This window comes from Arachis hypogaea, chromosome 19, assembly GCF_003086295.3.
Source record: "Arachis hypogaea cultivar Tifrunner chromosome 19, arahy.Tifrunner.gnm2.J5K5, whole genome shotgun sequence".
Lineage (NCBI taxonomy): Eukaryota > Viridiplantae > Streptophyta > Magnoliopsida > Fabales > Fabaceae > Arachis > Arachis hypogaea.
This window is the reverse complement of record NC_092054.1, coordinates 14,973,896-14,995,066: the sequence shown is the minus strand read 5'-3', so window position 1 is coordinate 14,995,066 and position 21,171 is coordinate 14,973,896. Positions and strand designations below refer to the sequence as shown.

Genomic DNA, 21,171 nt, shown 5'->3' with positions numbered 1-21,171 from the left:
GTTGCTAAGGGAAAGGCGGTGTTGCAAGCATGATAGGAGGGAGGTGATGCACTATCCTCTGATTCATATGATAGTGACGAAGATAGTTTGTATAAGTCAAGGATCAAAGATAGTTCTTCGTCTGATGATGATGATTATGATAATGATATTTGTAAGGCTAAGACTGTTAAAAAAGACATCAGATTTAAACATGCTCCTGCTGCTGCGTTTGCTAAGGATAAAGAGCAAGTTACTATTGAGGATGATGCTTTGTTGAGGAGGTCTCAGATGGGGATGTGGACCTATGCTTTGTGGGTGGAACAGGGGATGATGCATATAATGCATATGATCCAGGGGCTGACTCAGACGGGGCAAATTCATGGCATTCTAAAGAAATGAAGACTCCCCCAAATTCAAAAGATGAGGGGGCAGATGAGGAGTCCGAAGATGTTTGTCCTGTGTTCAGAGAAGGTATAAGGTTTGGAGAACTGCAACTGGAAGTTGGCATGAAATTCAACACAAAATGGGATTTTAAAGAGGCTGTTAGGGAGTTCACAATCCAAGAGGGCAGACGGATTAGGTTCAGGAAGAATGACAACATGAGGATGAGGGCTACATGTCAGGTGAAAGGATGTCCATGGGTGGTGTATGCATCAAGGGATTATGAAGATACTTGTTGGCAAATAAAGACATTCCTTAATGATCATACATGCCCAAGGGAAGATAAGAACAGGGCAGCTAACAGAAATTGGGTGGCGAGTAAACTAGTCAAGAAGGTTAGGAAGTACCCCAATTTTAAGCATTGTGATGCTGCCACTTACTTCAAGTCAAGGTTTGACTTGACCTTGAACAAGAACTCAATATCAAGGGCCATCTTTGATGCACGAAATGCTGTGTTCGGGGATGAAAAGGAACAATACAAAATGCTGAGGGATTATGGTCTTACACTTCTCATGAGTAATCCTGGATCAACAGTTGAAATTTGTTGCACTCCCCAACCAGAATCTGATCCAATATTTGATAAAATGTATGTGTGCTTGAGTATATGCAAGAGTGGTTTCAAAGCCGGATGCCGACCGTTGATTGGACTGGATGGTGCTTTCTTGAAAACTCAATTTGGTGGGCAAATTCTATCGGCAGTGGGCCAGGATGCTAATCACCATATCTACATCATAGTGTGGACAATTGTTGGCGTAGAAAACAAGGAGAATTGGAAGTGGTTTCTTGAGTTGCTACACCAGGACCTTGGAGACTATAGACAACATGGGTGGTGTTTTATCTCTGACATGCAGAAGGTATTTTCTAATTCATGAGTATGTTAGAAAATAGTGGATTGTTAGTCATGAGTAGAGATGAAAATTGTATGCTTTCTTATCTCTTCCATGCGTTGAACATCTATGCAATTTATTCAACAAGGAATTGTATGCATTGTGTAAATTATTAGTTATGAGTAAAGATGAAAATTGTATGATGTTTCTATGCTGATGAATTTTAATAATGAGGATAAGAAACGATAGATATGACGGACTTATATGAGTATCGTTTCTCAAAATCAGGGACTATTATGTGTAAACAATTCAAAAGTCAGGGACTATTATGGTGAGCGTGAATGAGAGTCAGGGTCAATTATGGTGATATGGTATTTGGTTTTGTGCATAGGGTTTGTTGCCGGAAATGGAAGAAGTGATGCCACGTGTTCATCACCGCTTTTGTGTTTGGCACTTGTGGCAGAATTTTAACAAGCAATGGAAGGATTTACAACTAAGATCCTTGCTGTAGGGTGTGCACGAGCCACCACGTATCAAGAGTTCAGAGATAATATGAACAAGATCAAGATTATCAAGGAGGATGCATGGGCATATCTATCAAAGTGGGGAGGAGAACACTGGACCAGGAGTCAATTCAGTCACATGCCTAAATTGGATAGCATATGTAATAATGCGTGCGAGGTATTCAACTCAAAAATTAAAGAGGCAGGGCCAAGCCAATCATTACTTTGCTTGAAGGTGTGAGAATGTTTGTCATGAGAACAATAACTAAGAACAAGGTAAAATTAGCTAATCATGTGGGTAAGTTACCGCCAGTAATTCACAGTCGTCTAGAGAAAGTGAGAAAAGAGTCAAAACATTGACACCCAATATGGACAGGTGATACTGGTTATGAGAAATTTGAGGTACATGGTTACCCAGCAAACCATGTTGTTGATCTAGGAAAGCACCTTTGCACATGTCAATTTTGGATGCTGACAGGTGGATTTTATTTTGTCCAAAGTAACATTCATTCATATATTACTACCTAACACTAAGTACTAACTTGATTCATTGCTGTTTCGGATGTAGGAATACCCTGTGTGCATGCCTGTGCTGCACTAGCTAGGGTGAACAAAAATCTAGAGGATTTTTGCCACAAACTAGTTACTATGGAATCATATAGGGAGACATATCAGCATCATATCAATCCCATTCCTGGGCAGACTTTCTGGGAGGTTTCAGAATCTCTTAAGCCCTAACCTCCAAAGATTAAGAGGGGGCCAGGTAAGTTACAACAAAAAAGGCGGATAGGCACAGATGAAGCTAAAGGTGTCTCGAAGAAATCCAAACCCACTTCCACCAAGGACAACACAAACCTAAAGAGGCAGCTTGCACCATTCACATGCAGCTACTATGGGAAAAAGGCCACACAAAGAGGGGTTGTAAAAAGAAGAAATTAGCAGATGCTGCTGCAAAAACCAAAGCTGCTGCTGCTGCACAAGCAAAAGCTGCCGCTAAGAATACAAGTAGAGCTGAAGCTAATGTGGTTGAGGATGGTTCGAATGCTGCTGAACCTAACTCCAATGCTGAACCTGATCCGAATGCCACTGATGATGCCAATGTTGGTAAAGATGCTCCGGCTGATGATGATGACACTAATGTCCAACCAGTTGAAGTTGAGCTTTCTCAACCAATTTACTCTGAACCAGAGGAGTCTCAGCAGGTAATCAATTTATTTTTCATCTAATGACAACTTGTAAATTGTTTAGTGTTATGTAATTATAACCGCATCCTCTGATATACTACAATTCTTGTAGGCTGCTGAAGTTTGTACCATCACTAAATCAAGACCGGATAAGCTCCCACCAAAGAGAAAATCATCTATCTCACTAACTTCTGCCCATACGCCAGTTAATCCCATGCAAGGTGCTAGCTTAGGAACAGCTGCAAGACTTGGCAATATCCTCAAGTTCATTCCCACTCCTGGATTCAAGGCACCTAGGAAGAAAAATTGAAGACTCTTGCTTGTTGTATTGGGAGTTATTTTGTATAAGACAATTTAAAAGTAATTTTGTATAACATGCTTGTTTGGTTAGGTTTACTTTGTTACCAGACATATGGTTATGTTTATTTTGTTAGCAGCACCTTCTTATGACTTTGTAAGATAGTCAAAACTTATGAATCATGACTTTGTTAATTTAAAATGATTAATATATTTTGCTATTGCTATATTTTGCTATTGCTATATATCCAGATCTCCTTTAGTGATACAAAAACAGTTAGTATCTCCAAAAGGTTGGCTAACACAGTTACATGTTGAGCAACTTTTTTTTCATTCATGCAAATATTACACATATGAACTCAATCGCATCATTACTCAACATTGAGATCAAAGTTTGCAAAATACCACTAGTAAGAACAACAGCATTACAGAAACAACCACAAACAATAATTTGATCATAAACTTTTGACTCCTAACATCCGATTCTAATTTTTCCAGCCTCCAACCTTCTGTCATCTTCTGCTCATCATTATAGTTAAGACTTTCTGATTTTGCAGGCACAGCCTCTTGCCCAACATCTGCCCAAACAAACAAATCACACCATCTTTTACCAATTGTCTGCAATCAACGAATGTTTCAATAACCAAATTAGAACTTGGGAAAGAAATGAAAAATCAGAAAAAACCAACAATTACAGCTAACATTATAATTTGGGCATCCAAAAAGGGGCTTATTTGGGTTGGAATATGTCCCAGACCACCGGAGCACAGGTCGGCAGCCGCAACCACACCATTCTGGTACACGCGTAGTCCTGCTACGATTTTGGGTCTTCGCCCTGTATCCATTGCTTGTTGACCGTATCGAGCTCCCACTGGCTTGCCCTTCACCTCCAAACATTGCTTCAGAGCTTCAATGGTGGACCAGAATGTTGGGACGAAGGAGAGAAGAAGAGATACTAGTTATAATAACGAATCTTAGCTTTTAGGGTTTTAATGGGACCAGGGACCACATTGGGTACAAAATTTAGATTTGCCACATCAGCTAGCCGTTGCTGACTCCAGCGTGGTATTGGAGGTGCCAGATCATCCCTCCGTTTGCTGACTTGATGCCGGAAAGGGTTGCAGGGCAACTATGAGTCCCGAAGTTGAATGTGAGAGATACTGTTAGAAAATTTTGAAAGTCAAGGACAAGTATGGGTAACTCGTCCCATCTCAGGACTTCTTAAATGTGAGTGAAGGTGAAGTTGGTGCATGGCTGCAGCCACCAAAACATTTACCCACCCACCAACCCAATCCCACTACACAGATCCCTATCCCTTCCTTTTTGGTTTGCACTTTGCAGCGCCACCTTATATATACATACACCACACACAAATTCAACACATCCCCACCCTTCGTACCATTCGTTACCAACACCACCACCAACCTTCTTTCTTCTTGTGTGGGTCCGTCTTTACAATTCCATTTCATTGCATTCTACGAGATAGAAGACCAGGATCCACACATTTCAAGATCAACCTTAACCCCACGAATCCATTCCTCCTTGTCTTCCCTATCTCTTTCTCTTTCTCTCTCTGTCTCTAATTCATGATTCTTTAATTCCTTCTGTTTCCGAGACCGATCTGATATATCGTTTTTCTGATTTCTGATCTGTTTGCTCACTCTGTCTCGGATCTTGTTCTCGTCACTTTGGATCCGTTTTGTTTGATATTGATATCGATATTCCTGGTTTTGTGGGAATTGTTAGATTTCAATGGGCTGTTTGGATGAGGGGCATTTCAACGGTGAGCTTGAGAATGAATTGAGTATTGGACTTGGTGAAGTTGGTTTTGATGAAGAGCGTGTTGCTGCCATTGGTGATGCTGTGAAGCTTCTCTTGCAAGGTCTTGGTGAAGATGTAAACAGGGAAGGTCTTAGAAAGACGCCTCTTCGTGTCGCCAAAGCCCTCCTTGAAGGAACCAGAGGTATATCATTTATATCCCCCTTTTTCAATTATTTAGAGTAACTTCTAGCTTCTGTTTTAGTTAATATTCTTTTGAGACAACATCATTAGAATTCTGTAGACGTAACTGAACCCAAAAACTAGTGCATCTTTGGTTTCCCACGGTTTCCCCAGACAAGGACTAATATACCGCCAATCAGAACTCCATTCAAGGGTCTTGAATGCCGCTGGCAGTTTGCTTTATACACAAGGCAGGATTTGAACCCCAGACTTGTTTAAGTGGTTGAATAGTTAACCATTCAATCAACCCTTTTGGTTAAAACTAGTGCATGTTAGTCGTTGTTGATTTTTCTTTTAGAGGGAGATCTATCAAGTTGTTACTTCATCATTGCCATTAATATTGGTTTCTTCCTTGTCCCATCCTAGTGCATGTTTGGATCTAATTAAGATGGTGGAAGTTGGTGGAGGGTGCTATACTTTCTTTTATTTTTGCTGCATGATCTTTATCAATTAATGCTGCATTTAGCCGCGGGGATAGTATACAAATACAGAGACAAAAAGTTTGTCTTCCCATTATCTCCACTTTCTAGAAGGACAGAAAATACATGAAATTTGTATGCTAGGACACAGTGTCAGTACATGTCTTGAGTTCTGATTTGTGTATCTTTCTGTATTTGCGTTCTCTATCAACTACCAGATGTAGCCAAATAGAATCCCTTTTGGTCCAGCATTTTAATGTGGTTGTGAAATCATCACATATCGTTGAGTGAATGTATATTACTTCAACCACAAACTTTGGATCCTTTGCTTATAGTCTCAACTTTATGAGGCACAAAGGATTTGAGGTTACTGCTCTTTAATTAAATGTGTACACTATGGTTAAGATATAGATAGTCATGATGATCATTGTTTATTTCTAGGGTTGGCTGACTAATTATTACGTTCAAAACTTTTGAATTTTTCTTCTGCCTTGAATATTTGATCATCTTCTACAGTTTCTTTTGATGTTGATGTCCGTTTAGCATTTTATCAAATTGTGTTATCATATTTTCTTGATGGTACTCTTACTAATCTTTTGTGAATTGATCTTCTTCCAGGTTACAGACAAAAGGTGAATGAAATCGTTGGCGATGCTTTGTTCCCCGAAGCTGGTCTGGACAATAATAGAATCGGTCATGCAGGGGGTGCAGGCGGACTTGTGGTAGTCCGTGATCTGGATCATTTTTCCTATTGTGAATCATGCTTGCTACCATTCCAAATCAAGTGTCATGTCGGTTATGTCCCTTCTGGAAAACGAGTGTTGGGTTTAAGCAAACTTTCTCGTGTGACCGATGTATTTGCTAAACGACTCCAAGAGCCACAACGTCTGGCAGATGAAGTGTGTTTGGGTTTGCAACAGGGAATAAAGCCAGCAGGTGTTGCAGTGATACTTCAGTGTAGACATTTACACTTTCCAGATATAGAATCAATCTTTCTTGAGTCAAACCACCAAAGGTGGGTGAATGTGATTGTCTCTTCAGGTTCTGGAGTTTTTGGAAACAAAAGTGCAGATGTTTGGACCGATTTCTTTGGCCTACTTAAATTTCGAGATATAGATATTGAAAATGTTCGTCCTAGAGGATCATCTGACCAATGCTGGTGTCCATCTGTGTCTTCTCTTTCTGCTAAAGTTTCGTCAAAAATTGTACCTCTCAATCCTGCAATGGTCACAGCTGTATCTTCAATTCTAAAATCACTGGGAGAAGATCCGATGCGGAAGGAACTTGCGGCAACTCCTAGCCAATATGTGAAATGGTTGTTGAATTTCCAAAGCATTGACATGGATGTGAAGTTGAACGGTACTCTTTCTGGTGGCCTAAACCCTCTGAACTCCAATTTGGAAGTAAACTCCAACAACAAACAAATATGCTCTGAGCTGAACTTGCCCTTTTGGTCGCAGTGCGAGCATCATCTACTTCCATTTCATGGAGTTGTTCACATAGGATACTTCCTTTCCGAAGGCTTCACTTGCATCGGAAAATCCCTTTTGCAATCAATTGTACATTTTTATGGTTTCAAGCTCCAGCTTCAGGAACAGCTTACAAGGCAGATAGCTGAAACCATTTCGCCATTGTTAGGTGGAAATGTAATAGTAGTTGTAGAGGCCAGCCATACATGCATGATCTCTAGGGGAATTGAGAAGTTTGGAAGTAGCACATCTACCATTGCTGTATTAGGACACTTCTCAACTGACCGCGCTGCAAGGGCTGCATTCTTGCAAAGTATTCCTACTCCTACATATTGCGAAGGGCAATAGTTCTTGTGGAGCTTTTACTTGGAAGGATTTTCTTTGCATTCTTGAAAGATTTGTTAACCACACTACAAGCAATGCTGAAGCCTAGATCTCGATGAATTCAAAAGACATACTATCATGGACAGGTTCAGAAATTTTGAAGTCGCCTCCACTGTGAAGTTGACTTATAGTTGATGGTTAGATCTTCCTTTTATGTTTCACTTCTTGCTTATAATGCGATAACATGCCATAAATCATCACTTCTTTTAGGGTGTGTTTTTAAGTTGAAGTTTTGAAGAAGGGATAGAAGTAAAGGGTTATAAGTGTTAAACGGATGTGACTTGCACTTCAAGCGTTCCCTTTTCCTTCTTTTCCTTCCAAAATCAAAATTGCATACAAGAAAAATTCAAGGGGCAAGCACTTCTTCAGCCAGGTCCAGCACTTTGTCTTTAGAAGTTAGTTTTGGTCCCTTAATATAGATTATAATGATGGTTCTTCATTTTCATTATACTATATATAGGGTTTCAATTTTGTTGTTTTATGTAAGGTTCTGAAAGTCATGATTGAAATTCAATTGTTGTTGTGCCTGCGAATGCTTGAGTGCAACATATATGAAGCGTTTGAATGGAGATTACCAATATCATCTAGACATTTACCACTACTTGAAATGATGATTATAAGTGTCATTTTATTCAATAGAAAATGATAAGAATGATACATGTACCAAAAGAAGGGTTTGCAAAATATAATCTAACCTATTATCGTTGACAAGTTAAATGGATTAATTAGTCAGATTTAACCCCTTTTTGTCATTTCTCAGTTTGATAATTATCCCTTTTTTCGGTGGATAGAAAATTTAGAGGCATCAGAAGAGAGTTAAAACAGAGTTCTTTTTTCATTGTCCTTAGGCTTTGGTGGACAAATTATCAGGTTTGTGCATTTTGATTGCTTTTGTATTTGTCTTTCTTCAAACAGGTTTGTGCATCTCACTTTATATTTCTCTTATATAAAGTGAAAGGTAGTTAATTTTACTAATGTGGTATATATTATTGGATGCATATGTAAAATTGCTTTATATTAACAAGGCATTAAAATTAAATTCTTTAATTAATAAAAACTTTGAAGTTTTCCATTTGAAGCAACCTTAACCAGGGACCTTGGGCAAAACACCTTCTTTTATGAGGATCTTGGTAATGTGCATAATACGTAATTAAGTTAGTTTGTCAGTTATGACATTGGTATGTGGTAGTTAGTTACAGTTAGGCTAACCATGGTCACATGCGGCTGACTCTAGTTAGTTAGCTTGTATATATACAGTGTATAATCACTAACTTAGAAACAATATGAATCATTCTTCATTGTTTATTCGTGTCTCCTTGTAAAGTTAGTGTAATGTTCTCTCATTTCTCAGAAAAGTAGTTTGATTCTCATTCCACGCTCACCATTCATGGAGCAAGTGTCTTTTGTGATACACTTGATATTGTTGCAGGTTGCATCAAAATGACAAATTGCTTTTGCAACATTGTGTTGAGTGAACTTTTATTGAAACCATTTCTAAGTGTAGAAACATATTCTGGCTACTCATATACATTTACACACTTGATGCATGCCATCAAATAGGATTCGAATTTCAAATACTTGAAGCTATTTGCAGACCAGCAGCATATTGTCGCGCCCACTGGTCATAGTGAAGGATTTCCTCAAGTGAAGGAGACGGCACCAATTCTTTCTGATGCGCTTCGCATGTTAACTCCACAACCTTGAAAATATCCAGATAGGTAATCCTGGAAACAGAACCAAGTAGTTAATCAGAACAGTATTTAATGCATGTTTTATTTGTTTTAGGAATTAGGATTTAGGATTTAAGATTTCAGTTTTGCTAACTTTACCCTAATTGCGGTATGAGTCTGCGCAAAACATGCATATGCACACATTATTGGACTAATATGTTTTCTTAGAGGCTGTTTGTGAGTTGGATTTCAGGGAGAACTGGAAGGAAAGGTAAAGAAAGTTTTCTACTGTAAATTTTACACTAAAAACCCTTAATTTTCCTTCCTTCTCCAAACTCTCATCCTTAGGAACAGCCAATTAGTTTCTTTCACTATTCATAGCTTCAAATAGAAGGAATTCTTCATGCTACATAAGTTAAGTGGCATATATTCTCTTGAAAATGAGTAGTCATTGTAATAGTGGATTGAAACTGCAAAATTGTTTCTAATAAAGAGACAAGATTGTTCTTCTCATATAAACTAGTAAGTAGTTTTACTTGGGAAAAATAAGCTTACGCAATTCAATAGTCCAGATGCATACTACTCAAGTGTATGATAACCTTCAATAAAGGTAATTAAAAATGTCCATAGAAACATAAAGAATGCAATGAAATTTGCATAAGAAAAATTAAGTAGGGAAGTTAATACTACTTACTTTTCTTCAACAAATAATTCAACAGCTTTCTCATTTGCTGCACTGAGAACTCCAGTCATTGTTCCTCCGGCACGTCCAGCAGCATAGCAAAGATTCACAGATGGGAACTTATCAGTGTCTGGTGCTTGAAATGTTAGGGAACCATACCTGAGTATTCAAATTTTGAACATAAACTCTATCAATCACCCAAAAATTTGCATAGGGAACTCTCTTAAATCAATAAAATGGTTTTCAAGTGATATTACTTGCTAAGATCAAGACGGGGCCAAGTTACTTCAGAACAAGGGACTCTTTCTGGCCATGACAATGTGTAGAGGAGAGGCAAACGCATATCTGGTAACCCCAACTGTGAAATAACAGATGAGTCCTGAAAATAACAACAATTTTTTCGTAAATTTAATAATCGAATATATCTCGACATCTTGTTCTGCTGTATGAACCCATTTTTGTTGTTGGATATTATACAAAAGAGATCAAACAAAAAGGAAAATAAAGTGAGAGGTGAAAAGAAAACTATGCCTTTGATTTGTGCTTTTGTTTTTAGTGTTTTTTGTTTTTTTTGTAAAGAAAGAATAGAAAAGTAGAGATAAAAACAGAAAATATAATTTTATTGTTTTCACTGTCAATGTGTATGACACACAAACACGCAGTTAATGTGGTGATTTTGTGCTTTCTAAATAAATATAAATAATACAAATTCAAGTAACAGCTAAAAGGATATTGCAAGGTTAAACCTGAGTTTCAATCATTCCATGTATGATAGATTGTGGATGAATAACAATCTCAATATCATCATATTCAGCTCCAAACAAATAATGTGCTTCAATTACCTCCAGACCCTACAGAATAAGAAATAGAGAAATTTAATTTATAACTATGAATATTATCAAATAGATTTCCTTTTTAAAGGAGAAAAAACCCAGAAACATTGAGGACAGGAAAACCTTATTGAAAAGGGTAGCTGAGTCAATAGTTATCTTTCTTCCCAAACTCCAGATAGGATGCTTTAGTGCATCAGCAAGTTTAATTTCTTTCATCTTTTCCTTTGGCCATTCCCTGTCAATTATTCGAATAGACTAGTCAGCAATAAAAGCAGGTAGACTCATAAATCAGTTTCAGAAAACCTACAAAACATAAATCACTTTACACAAAAACCAATTCTATAAAAAGCAGAACCAACCACACAAGACTCATAACTCAAGCCAACCTTAAAAACACTTCTTCTAACTACTTTTCTTTACCTGAAAGCACCTCCAGATCCAGTCAAAATTACTTTCCTAAGTGCACCCTTTGGCAACCCCTGGATACACTGTATATAGGAAATAGTACTTCAAGCATCAGTGATGATCATCAGCATTAAGTGGTAAAAAAATTGCAATAGTAAATTCATTGACTCCAACCAAATAAATGAGATAAGGATTATCTCTAAGTCATGTTTGGTAAGTATCTCAAGACTGAAATTCAAAACAAAAATGCTATGTAAATACACAAAATCAACTACCAAATCAGGTACTATGTATTTGTATATAAACGCATATATTGTTTAACTCATTTTCAATATGTATTTTGTATTTCAAACATGTATTTTATACGAGCGGTGATTTGGTGACTGATTTTTTATGTGTAGTAGCATGATTGAATTCGAAAATACCGAGACAATGACAAAACAGAAAGGTTATATCTCTGTCTATTACAAGTCCCACATCTCTCAAGGATAAAGTGTGAATCATCCTTCATCCATGAACTAGTTTTTGGGGTTAAGTTAGGCCCGTCTAATCTCAATTCTAATACTGTCTTCATTTTTTTCGGGTAAATAAAAAACTAGACGGATTTTTCCCCCTAAAATACAGACATTGTTTGTTTTTATATCTCAGCATCTTTACCCTGAGATAGTCACAAAATTGGACACAAACGATGAACTTAGAAAGCACCTGAAAGATGGCAGAATGTTCTGAATCAGCTGGAAGAATTTTGATGTTATGTTTGTGAGCAAGAGGAAGAACAAAGGCGCCTCCAGCAATCATTGTCTCTTTGTTGGCCAATGCTATGTCTTTCCCTGCTTCTATGGCAGCAACAGTTGGCTAAAACATTAAACAAATAAGGGAAAGTATCAACTTCCTGTTAACATTATAATGGTCTTTGTATTTTGTATCAATATATGTGTAATGAATCATGGAAGGTTGTGTGTATAACGAGGAGAGTTTAATGTAATTCACCATTTTCTATATGTCTTTTATGTAATTGAAATGTAGTAACTTGTATCCGAAGAAAATTGCTTTGCAGGGAAAAATTCATAGTATGCAATAAACATAATCTAAAGATAGTTATCACCACAAAGAGATATCTTTTAACAGATTTGAATTTATGAAGATGGGTATTCCTGTGAAGATAACATTGCAAACTGTCGGATGGTTCAGTCAAACAAGTTTAGTCAACTTGTTCTGAAACACAATTTGCTATTTTATTTTATTTATATTATTGTTGTATTAAATTACAACATTCAAAATTAGATACACATTAAATAGGTAAATGAGATAATGTAAGCAATTAGAATTTAAATTACCTTTAATCCTGCGCAACCAACTATTCCTGTAACTACAGTGGCTGCATCAGGGTGGCGAGCAACCTGAAAAAATAAAATAAAATAAAATAAAATGGAAGAACAAATTGTGTTCTATAAAGTAGCTGAATGATATGGTGTTGAGGACAAAACATTTTCCCACCTCAATGACTCCTTGTTCTCCGGCGACGATTTCAGGTTTGTGATCGGAATCAGCAATAGCCTCTTTGAGTTCACCAATTAGAGACTCATTTCTAAGAGCAACAAGTTCAGGCTTAAATGTTTTTATCTGCACAACATGGAAACATTATACCAATTAAATTAATTTATCAAAACCGTTTGAATTGATGTTGAATCAATCTTAAAACTGTATTAATCTAATCTAAGTTAAAATGTTTACTAGAGTGTGAGCATATAGGAGACTGGACTCTCAGTATTGTGTTTGATAACTAGAGACTGAATTAAAATTTTAGTTTTGAGATAGAAAAATTCGATTTTTTTGGTACCATAAAAAAATAGAGAAACAGGAACTGAAAATTTTAAGTATGGAGACTGAAATTTTAATAATATTTTAAGAATGAAGACTGAAATTTTAATAATATTTCTTTTCAAATTTCAAATATACCCTTCATTCTTTATATTTATCTTAAACTAAATATAATATTGAGACATAACTCAGTTATATATATTTAATATCAAACATAATATTTGTCTCTTAAGTCTTTGTAATTTAATTTCAGTCTCAGTCTCTCTTTCAAATATAGCATAACTGACTGACTGACTAACTAACTAATTTTAACTGCCAACTATATAGTTGTAACAGAAAACTGAAATGCTTTAAGAGCAAAAAATGAATTGCAAGGGCCAATTTCTTGCCAAAAAGGAATGACAAGGAGCATATACTGCATATGGTGCAACAATTCTAGGAATAATAAATGATTCAAATTGATAGCAATTATTTGGACTAAGTAGTTATTTATTACCTGATCAGCAAGAAGAGTAACATTTGAACCAGCTGCAAGCCCCACCACTTTAAATCTATCCGGAAACTCAGCCACTATATTCAGTGTCTACAATAGAAAATAAGCAAATTACTTAAAAACATATAACATAACGTATTTTAGTTCATTCATATTCTACATTGCAAGTGTTTCCTTAAATGAATTGAAACAAGTGAGTCAATTGTGCATACCTGGGTTCCAATTGAACCTGTAGATCCTAAGATAGAAATTGGTTTTGGTCCATCCCATACTTTAGCATTAGGATCAGGAATAGCAGTTCCTGGCCATGCTGGTGCTGGTGATTGCACTGAGCAACATATTCTTCTTTCTACTGTTGTCTCATTTTCTTTTCTCTTCAAAGAAAAGCTTCCTGATAATACCAATCAAATTCCACCATCAATATTTACCTACTATTCCACTACAACCAAGTTTATCCAAACATGTCAAGGGATTAATATTTTTTATTAATATTAGTCAATATTTTGACTAACACTTTATTTATATACTATTAGAATTTAAAATTTAAGATTTAATATTTAAAGTGTTGATCAAGTGTTAATAAAAAATAACAAATTTTATTGATCATGTAGTATTGTTATTTAATAATTTTATTAGTCATGTAAAACTACACATATGTCGTTGTGTGAGAGAGCTGGTAGGTTTTGGTGCATTAACATGAAAATAGAAGGTATGCAAATTTATTTGGTAAACAAGACAGTGACAAAATAATAAAATTTTTCAACGTTGAAATCCTCTCAAAAGTTTCTTTCAATATATTATTAGTAGCAAATTAAATATCTAGAGAGGGTCTTGATCGATGAAACTATCAAACTAATATAACTGTATAAGGCTGTTACTCGTAACTCCGTTTTTGAAGATCTTATATTTCAGGGGTAATAAAATCAGTTGCAAGAAAACATATTTTCTTTTTCAACAAGGCTACAACTACTTTAGAAAATTCTAAAAAAATAAAAAACAAATGTTGTGTTTTCAAGAATGTAAAAAAGCAACAACTTCACTACTACGTTACTAAAAGTATTTCTACCATGTCAATTCTTATTTATGATTGTGTTTAATGAAAGTATCTTTGTAAATGTGTCTAATAAAAATATTTTTTTATGACTGTATTTAATGGAAGTATCTTTATAGATATATTTTCTGGATGTGTTTCTTTATATATGTGTTTAAAAAATAATAATTAATTATTATTAACAATAAGTTGACAGATAGTATATTGGTACCCTATACTTTTCCAAAAAATAATAATGCTAGTTATAAAACTATTCATTATTAAAGGGTGTTTGGGATATTAAAAAGGCTATTTTAAGTTTTAATGTTTATATATGGAAATACGCAAATACAGTTATTTTCAAGTGAAGTTAAAGTAAAAATTTATAGTTAAAAATTATTAAATGAAATGACATGTTTGATTAAATTATCATTTAATGATATTTAATTATTAACTTTATATAAAAACAACTGCATGAAAGTTTTCACTTTTATATATAGTTGAAAAATGTGAAAACTATTTTTATTTCGAAATATTATTATTAAAAATATTTCTAAAATATTGTTGAAAAATGATTTTTTGTTGAAACCTTGGTTATTTCATAAACTTCAAACAAGCATGCAAAAGGTGAATTTGTCAATAAAAAAAATGTTAGAAAATGTTTTTTAGGGCTAATTTATATATAGTTATGTTAGAAAATAAATTCGGAAAATATTGTACAGTAAAAAAGATCTTTTCGTAGATAAATAAAAATATAATAAAAGTTTCGCAACAATTAAAAATAAAACTAAAATTAAAGCTACATACTTTTATTTTTCAACAACACTTTTAAGTTAATCACACATTTTTAATTTTCAAATTAAGAAGTACTGAAAATAGAAAAAAAGAAATTATAGTTTTAATTTTAGCTATATTTTTTTAAATATTGTAAAAAATTTATCTACTGTATTTATCAAATAAAAATACTATATACATACTAAAAAATAGCTATCAATTAAGTCATTATGTATTTAATTATAAATACATATATGTGTAGTTTAAGTATTTAACTCATTTTAATTATATTTTTTATTTTAATATATATTTTATATTAATGATGATATATATTATTTTTTTTCCTATTTCTCTCTTTCCTTGTCTGTATTCCTCCTCTCTTGCTTTCTTTATCTTTCTTCTTAAAATGGATAACCCACTAAAAGCGGGTTTACGTACCTATCTGTCACTACTCAAAATATAGTGATCTCCTAATTAGACGAAGAGAAATGCTATTTGTACACTAAAATTAGATACTAAAATTAGTCACCAATATATTTGTATATAAATATGTGTGTGGTTTAATTTATTTTTAATATATAGTTATATTTTACCATATATTATATACTGATAATTGACTTTAGTATCTGATTTTAGTGTATACGTAATCCTTAAACGAAAACAAATAATTCAACCTTTATTTCCCATTTCTTTTCTCTGTCTAAATATTTCTTATTATCTTCATTTCATGCAGCTTATCAGTCAACTCTTTGTCAAATATATACATACAAGGCTTCTTTGGTAAAAGCTTTTTCTTCCTCAATAATCAAAATAATATGCTGCATGATTTTAATTTATGATCTTCTAATAAAACCAGTTAAACTGCTTTAGTTTGTTGCCTTCTCCATGGTTTCCAACTTTGATCAAAGCGTTGATCAGAGCATATATAACATCATAGGTGTAATAAGAGGATGATGGCACATGTGGCTAAGACTAAGAGAAAAAAAAAAAAAGGCGGTTATTCAAGAAAATATTACTAAGTCATCACAATAATAGCCCATAAATATTGGTCCAAATCATAAAAGAATTAAAAAAAAAATAAAAAAGAGAAGAAGAAGTTACCAGTGTAAAAAGGTATATATATCAATTTAGTTAAAGAATTATTTTTTTTAAGAAAACAATCAATAAAAAATTAAACAGAATATTTTAAGCCAATTTTTTCAAATTTTATAAATTAGGTATAATAGGATCACCTTCTCATTAGTTTTTTTTTTTTTTTTTTTGTTACGTTATTAGTAAATATGAAAATTGAGAGTATAAGTGAAAAGTGAAAGTGAGAAGCAGAAGCACATATAATTTAGAAAAAGACAGATAGAGGAGAGAGAAATGAATGAAAAGAAAGAGGATGAAGAGAAGAACCTGGAAGCTTTGGGGAATCAGAAGCGAAAAAGAAGGGCTTCACTTGCGCTGGAGAGGGCAAGTTCAGAGCCATTCAAATGTATTATTCGCACGTACACCACCAAACAATGAACCAATCACCTCTATTAATATTCTTCTTCTTATTCTACTTATCCTTAATGCTATGTTATTAATCAAAACATCCAAAATAGTAGCTTCCATATAGTTAATTAGCAAGTAAGTAACTGCCACGAATTGATTTGTGTGGTCTGTGAAATTTGCTAACCCTAACGAGTTACATCCCATATTTCTATTTTTGTGTTCAATAAATTTTCTTCTTTTTCGTTGGTGCACCTGCCTTCTATTATTGTTAAAGTCCAAAATGTGGATAATGCTCTAACTATAAGTAAAGAATGAAAGCCACGGCGCTTTTTGGACTTCGGAGGTGGGTCCCATTTAAATAACCAGGACTGTTATGAAGCTTTTGCTCGTACGTACGTATCTTCATCCATTCCATAAAGTATGAGAAAAAAATTAGAGAAATCTTAGATAAAAATGTTATTTTTGTAAAGTTTTTTTTATGCATTTTTTTCCGATTAGATTTTATTGTGTTAATAAGTTATTGGATTAATTTAGATGAATTTAATTACTAAAATATTTGATCATGTAGCATTATCGTATAAATTATTTGTTTTTGCTTTTTACAACAGTCTATTTCATTTTTTTCAAAATACATTAACTTTTTAATAAAATATTTATTTTACTGAAGAAAGAATAATTAAGCAACCGAATATTCTTAGAGAGTTTGTATCAAGGGAGAAATTTAAGTGTAGTTAACTTTATGTGAGGTTGATAATTGAGAATAGTTAAATGATTTGATAAGTTTGACCAAATCATTACCTAATAACGACTCTGAACTATCAACTTCACATGAAGTTAACTGTGCACCTGAGTTTTTACCTTGTGTCAAATACGTACATTTATTAATATTGTTCCGTTAAGGATACTCTCCGAATTATAGCTCGTCGCCGCTACTTGATAAACGCTTCCACGTTTTCTGAATAGCGGAAATAGGAGACCTTGAAGTTCTTGTCTAGTCGTGAAACCTGCAAAAAAGACTCCGATACTCAAGTCAATAATATATCTCTTAAAAGATTGACGTTTTTTCTCTTGAAATCTGCCCCTTTAACCCTGTTAGTGCTGCTATTTATCGTTGTTCAAGTTAACTGACTGGTCGCCACTATCTCCAAATTTTAGGGTGAATCCGAGAGAGTTGGAGGTGTTTTTTTTTACTGGGAAGATCTTTATTTAAAATATTTTGAATATGAATCCGAAGTATAACCGTCTTCATCCGAGTTATAAGGTAACAGAAACACAGCCCCAAACTTAACTTGCTGAACCGCACCTTCTTGTTAGCAAGTTGAGCTTTCGTTATGGTGTTAAATCTCGGATTAATGTTGTCCCTTGAGCCCCCAAGTTCAACCCGCGACATTTTAGTAGGTAGGGGCAAGCTTGGTTTCTTATCTCTGGAATTCGAAAAGTGTGATGTGGTAATAAATTTTTGTGTGGTTATTTCAAGGAAATCATTGGTAAATGAACTTTTTTTTTTAAATTTAACCGTTGAGTAGTGGGAGAACGTGTGAGGGGGTTTACTTAGTTTCTTTATTATCTGTTTTGCTTTGGAAAAGACACTAGTTATCTACTGTATCTAGGTTGAAGAGAAAAAGACATGACTTCAAAAGGTTAGTTGTTCTTGTCTTTCTTTTTGTTTCTTTAGGTGATGGCTAGAGATAAGGTAGTAGAAGTTAAAAAAGATGATATTTACGGGTGGGTTCACGTTGATGTGAAGCATCGTGCTTTAGCTTTCAACAATGTTGAGTCCTTGCGTGGACTCAATTCTGTAAAGTTGATAAAGACTGGTGCGGCTGTTGGTGTTGAGTTACTTCCCTAAAGTGGTGAAGAAAGGGTTTGCGAGAAAAGAGGGGAATAGGCGTATTTCTACATGTACACCCTTTGTTTGACAAAGTTAAACTTGAAGTTCTTTTTTTTAGAGTTCGAATGCAATGGATTGACTCAAATTGTGCTCCTTCGCAACTCCATCCAAATGCATGGGCTTTTCTGCGAGCCTTTGAATGTTTTTTATGGATTTCTTTGAGTTTCCTCCTTCATTGAATATCTTTTTCTCCTTATTTCAATTTAAGGGTGTGCGAAAAGATTTATGGATTAACCTTAGTAGCTACCTAGGTCGCTTTCTGTTTATTTTGTATAAATCTTCGTTTAAAGATTTAAGGCTATATTTGTGAAGGCTCGGTCATCAGAAACTGAGTACCCCTTCTTTTTAGATGACGAGTTTGGTGAAAAATTTCTCCTTTACTGGTGTCCAGAGCCGATGCAAATATTGGGGGCTACTGTGAGGAGTGACGAGGAGAATTTGTTTTTGGATTACTTGATAGATTGCTTTGCAGCAGGGGAATTGTTGTCGATATCTGAATTGTTAAAAGTGGAATCAGATAAGGAGGCACTAGTGGATTATATAGGTAAATGAATTATTTTCAGAGAGTTTGTTGTATAATAATGTTATTTTCATATGTGTATTTTTCTGTATATTTTAGGTAGAAGGGCTTCGAACTTGGCCACTTCTTATCTACAGTCTTTTCTGAGCCAGAAAAAGAAGAGTGACAAAGATGGTGTTGCTTCTGGTGTGAACAAGAAGGCTGGCACTGATGCCACTCAATCAAGTGCTCTTCATGTTCACCAGGTGAAAAGGAAATGACTTGACTTAGAGAAGTCTTTAAAGATTTTTTTTGAGGAGGAGTTAAATGTGGGAACTGGGGATAAGTCTATTTTTGAAAGGCAAAAGAAGTTACATGGTTTTATCAATGGGGATGGTGCACAGTCTCAATGGAGTGAGTAGTTTCCTTTTGCAGAGCTGTCTGATAAGATCGCTTAGCATGTTAGCGATGTGAGGATGTTGAAGAAAGTTGGGAAGGAGGGTATTAGGAAGTATATGCAGGTAGAGTTTGTAATGTTTGGATTATATATTTGTTTGTTGTTCATTTAGTCTTATGTGACCATTTGTTTGTAGGTAATTACTTCAAGGCCGTTGTGTATAGGTCAGACCACTAAGCTGTTAGGGGCCGAAGAAAAGGGTCAGGCAAAAAAGGTGGCAAACTTGATCTGTGAAAGAGAAGGAGGCCGTTACTACAAAGATGAAAGATGGAGAAGAAGAGATTATAAAGCTTCAGGATCATATTCACCTCTTACAAAGCCAGATGAAGGAAGCTAATAATGAAAAAGGAAAAATGATGTCCAGAATTCATGAGTTGGAGCATGAGGTGTTAGAGATGTTTGCTGGAGGTTTTGATTGAGTAGTGAGTCAGGTGGTGACTTTCACACCCGAATTTGACATCGGCAAGCTTGATGTTACGAAGATCGTCGTCAATGGTGAGCTCATTGATGACAAAGCTGGTGAAGTGGAAGATGAGAACGTGGCTGCTGTTGATAAAGATATTGCTTAGTTTTGGAATTGTCTTTCTCTAGTTTTGGAACTTTTTTATTTGAACTGTTATTGTTGGATTGTGACCGATCTTTAATATCGGTTTTGTTTTGTAGAAAACTTATTTAGATGTTTGGGTAATATGTTGGTTTTGATTATTTTATGTTGAATTTGTTGACTTTCAACTTTTGTAGGTTGGTTTGTAGAAATGAGATAGTGTGGAATGTTTTGTTTTTATTGATAAGACCTTCCGTTGTGGAGGGCGTGGGGTGATCGGCCTCGTTAAATCCTATCCAAGAAAAATCCTTTGTGGGATAAAAACTCATGATCAGGAAAAAAAGTACATCTCAATCCCGTCTTTTACACAGGATTATCTATAATACAATTTTAAGGAAGACATGTTCCATGTATTGGGTAACTCCATTCCGGCTAGTGTCTGCAAAGAATAAGCTCCTTTTCCATGAACCTTTGACACTCTGAAAGGGCCTTCCCAAGTTGCTGCAAGTTTTTCATGTCCCGGAGGTTTCCAAACTTCTTCAATTTTTCGAAGTACCAAATCTCCTTGTTGCAATAATCTTGGCCAAACTCCGTTGTTATACTTTCGTCGTATTGTAAGTTGCATAGATTGTTGTCTTAGCCTGGCCAAGTCACGTTCTTCATCTAGTGTGTCGAGCTCGGTTAATCATACCTGTGTGTTGGTCGTGTCATCCAAGAGGTTAGTTCGTAGTGATCGTTGGGAGATCTCCATTGGAACTATCGAATATGCACCGTGTACTAGTCGGAACAGTGTTTCTTTTGTTGATGACTGTCGTGTGGTGTTATAACTCCATAAGATTTCGGGAATAAGTTCGGCTCAACATCCTTTGGCCTCTGCTAATTTTTTCCTTAAAGCCTGTAAAATAATTTTGTTAGCTACCTCTGCAAGCCCATTGCTTTGTGGATGCTCTACAAAGGAAAAATGGTGCTTGATGTGAAGATTCGTTGAAAAAGATGCAATTCTTTTATCAATAACTTGCCGACCATTGTCGGAAATGACTTCTCCGGGCAAACCATATCTACATATTATAAATTTCCAAATGAAAGAGC

The 21,171-nt window shown here is 35.0% G+C and overlaps 3 protein-coding genes across 3 annotated transcripts; 2 read left to right on the top strand and 1 right to left on the bottom strand.

The window, feature by feature from the left end:
* The first annotated feature begins 4,473 nt into the window (after positions 1–4,473).
* LOC112775208 (GTP cyclohydrolase 1) lies at positions 4,474–8,105 on the top strand. Its single transcript, XM_025818694.3, has 2 exons — positions 4,474–5,194; positions 6,270–8,105. Exons 1-2 carry the CDS (start codon positions 4,984–4,986, stop codon positions 7,466–7,468), a joined length of 1,410 nt encoding a protein of 469 aa, XP_025674479.1. The 5' UTR covers positions 4,474–4,983; the 3' UTR covers positions 7,469–8,105.
* Positions 8,106–8,847: 742 nt separating this feature from the next.
* LOC112775209 (1-deoxy-D-xylulose 5-phosphate reductoisomerase, chloroplastic) lies at positions 8,848–16,993 on the bottom strand. The gene is made up of 12 exons (XM_025818695.3): positions 16,611–16,993; positions 13,621–13,799; positions 13,412–13,498; positions 12,592–12,717; positions 12,432–12,494; positions 11,800–11,949; positions 11,110–11,177; positions 10,813–10,924; positions 10,603–10,707; positions 10,114–10,235; positions 9,869–10,015; positions 8,848–9,228 (listed from the first exon to the last, which is right to left on the bottom strand). Exons 1-12 carry the CDS (start codon positions 16,681–16,683, stop codon positions 9,075–9,077), a joined length of 1,386 nt encoding a protein of 461 aa, XP_025674480.1. The 5' UTR covers positions 16,684–16,993; the 3' UTR covers positions 8,848–9,074.
* Positions 16,992–20,243, top strand: LOC140182475 (uncharacterized). Its single transcript, XM_072228874.1, has 3 exons — positions 16,992–19,126; positions 19,202–19,347; positions 19,675–20,243. The coding sequence occupies exons 1-3, from the start codon at positions 18,979–18,981 to the stop codon at positions 19,873–19,875; spliced, it is 495 nt and encodes a 164-aa protein (XP_072084975.1). The 5' UTR covers positions 16,992–18,978; the 3' UTR covers positions 19,876–20,243.
* Positions 20,244–21,171: the final 928 nt, after the last annotated feature.

Excerpts from the sequence above, each read along its gene's own strand:
- LOC112775208 (XM_025818694.3), top strand. The coding sequence starts at position 4,984 with ATGGGCTGTTTGGATGAGGGGCATTTCAACGGTGAGCTTGAGAATGAA. Across the intron at positions 5,195-6,269 it reads CCTCCTTGAAGGAACCAGAG|GTTACAGACAAAAGGTGAAT; the intron begins GTATATCATTTA and ends ATCTTCTTCCAG.
- LOC112775209 (XM_025818695.3), bottom strand. The coding sequence starts at position 16,683 with ATGGCTCTGAACTTGCCCTCTCCAGCGCAAGTGAAGCCCTTCTTTTTC. Across the intron at positions 12,495-12,591 it reads GAGAACAAGGAGTCATTGAG|GTTGCTCGCCACCCTGATGC; the intron begins GTGGGAAAATGT and ends TTATTTTTTCAG. Across the intron at positions 10,708-10,812 it reads CAGCTACCCTTTTCAATAAG|GGTCTGGAGGTAATTGAAGC; the intron begins GTTTTCCTGTCC and ends CTTATTCTGTAG.
- LOC140182475 (XM_072228874.1), top strand. The coding sequence starts at position 18,979 with ATGCAAATATTGGGGGCTACTGTGAGGAGTGACGAGGAGAATTTGTTT. Across the intron at positions 19,127-19,201 it reads GGCACTAGTGGATTATATAG|GTAGAAGGGCTTCGAACTTG; the intron begins GTAAATGAATTA and ends TGTATATTTTAG. Across the intron at positions 19,348-19,674 it reads GTGCTCTTCATGTTCACCAG|GTAATTACTTCAAGGCCGTT; the intron begins GTGAAAAGGAAA and ends ATTTGTTTGTAG.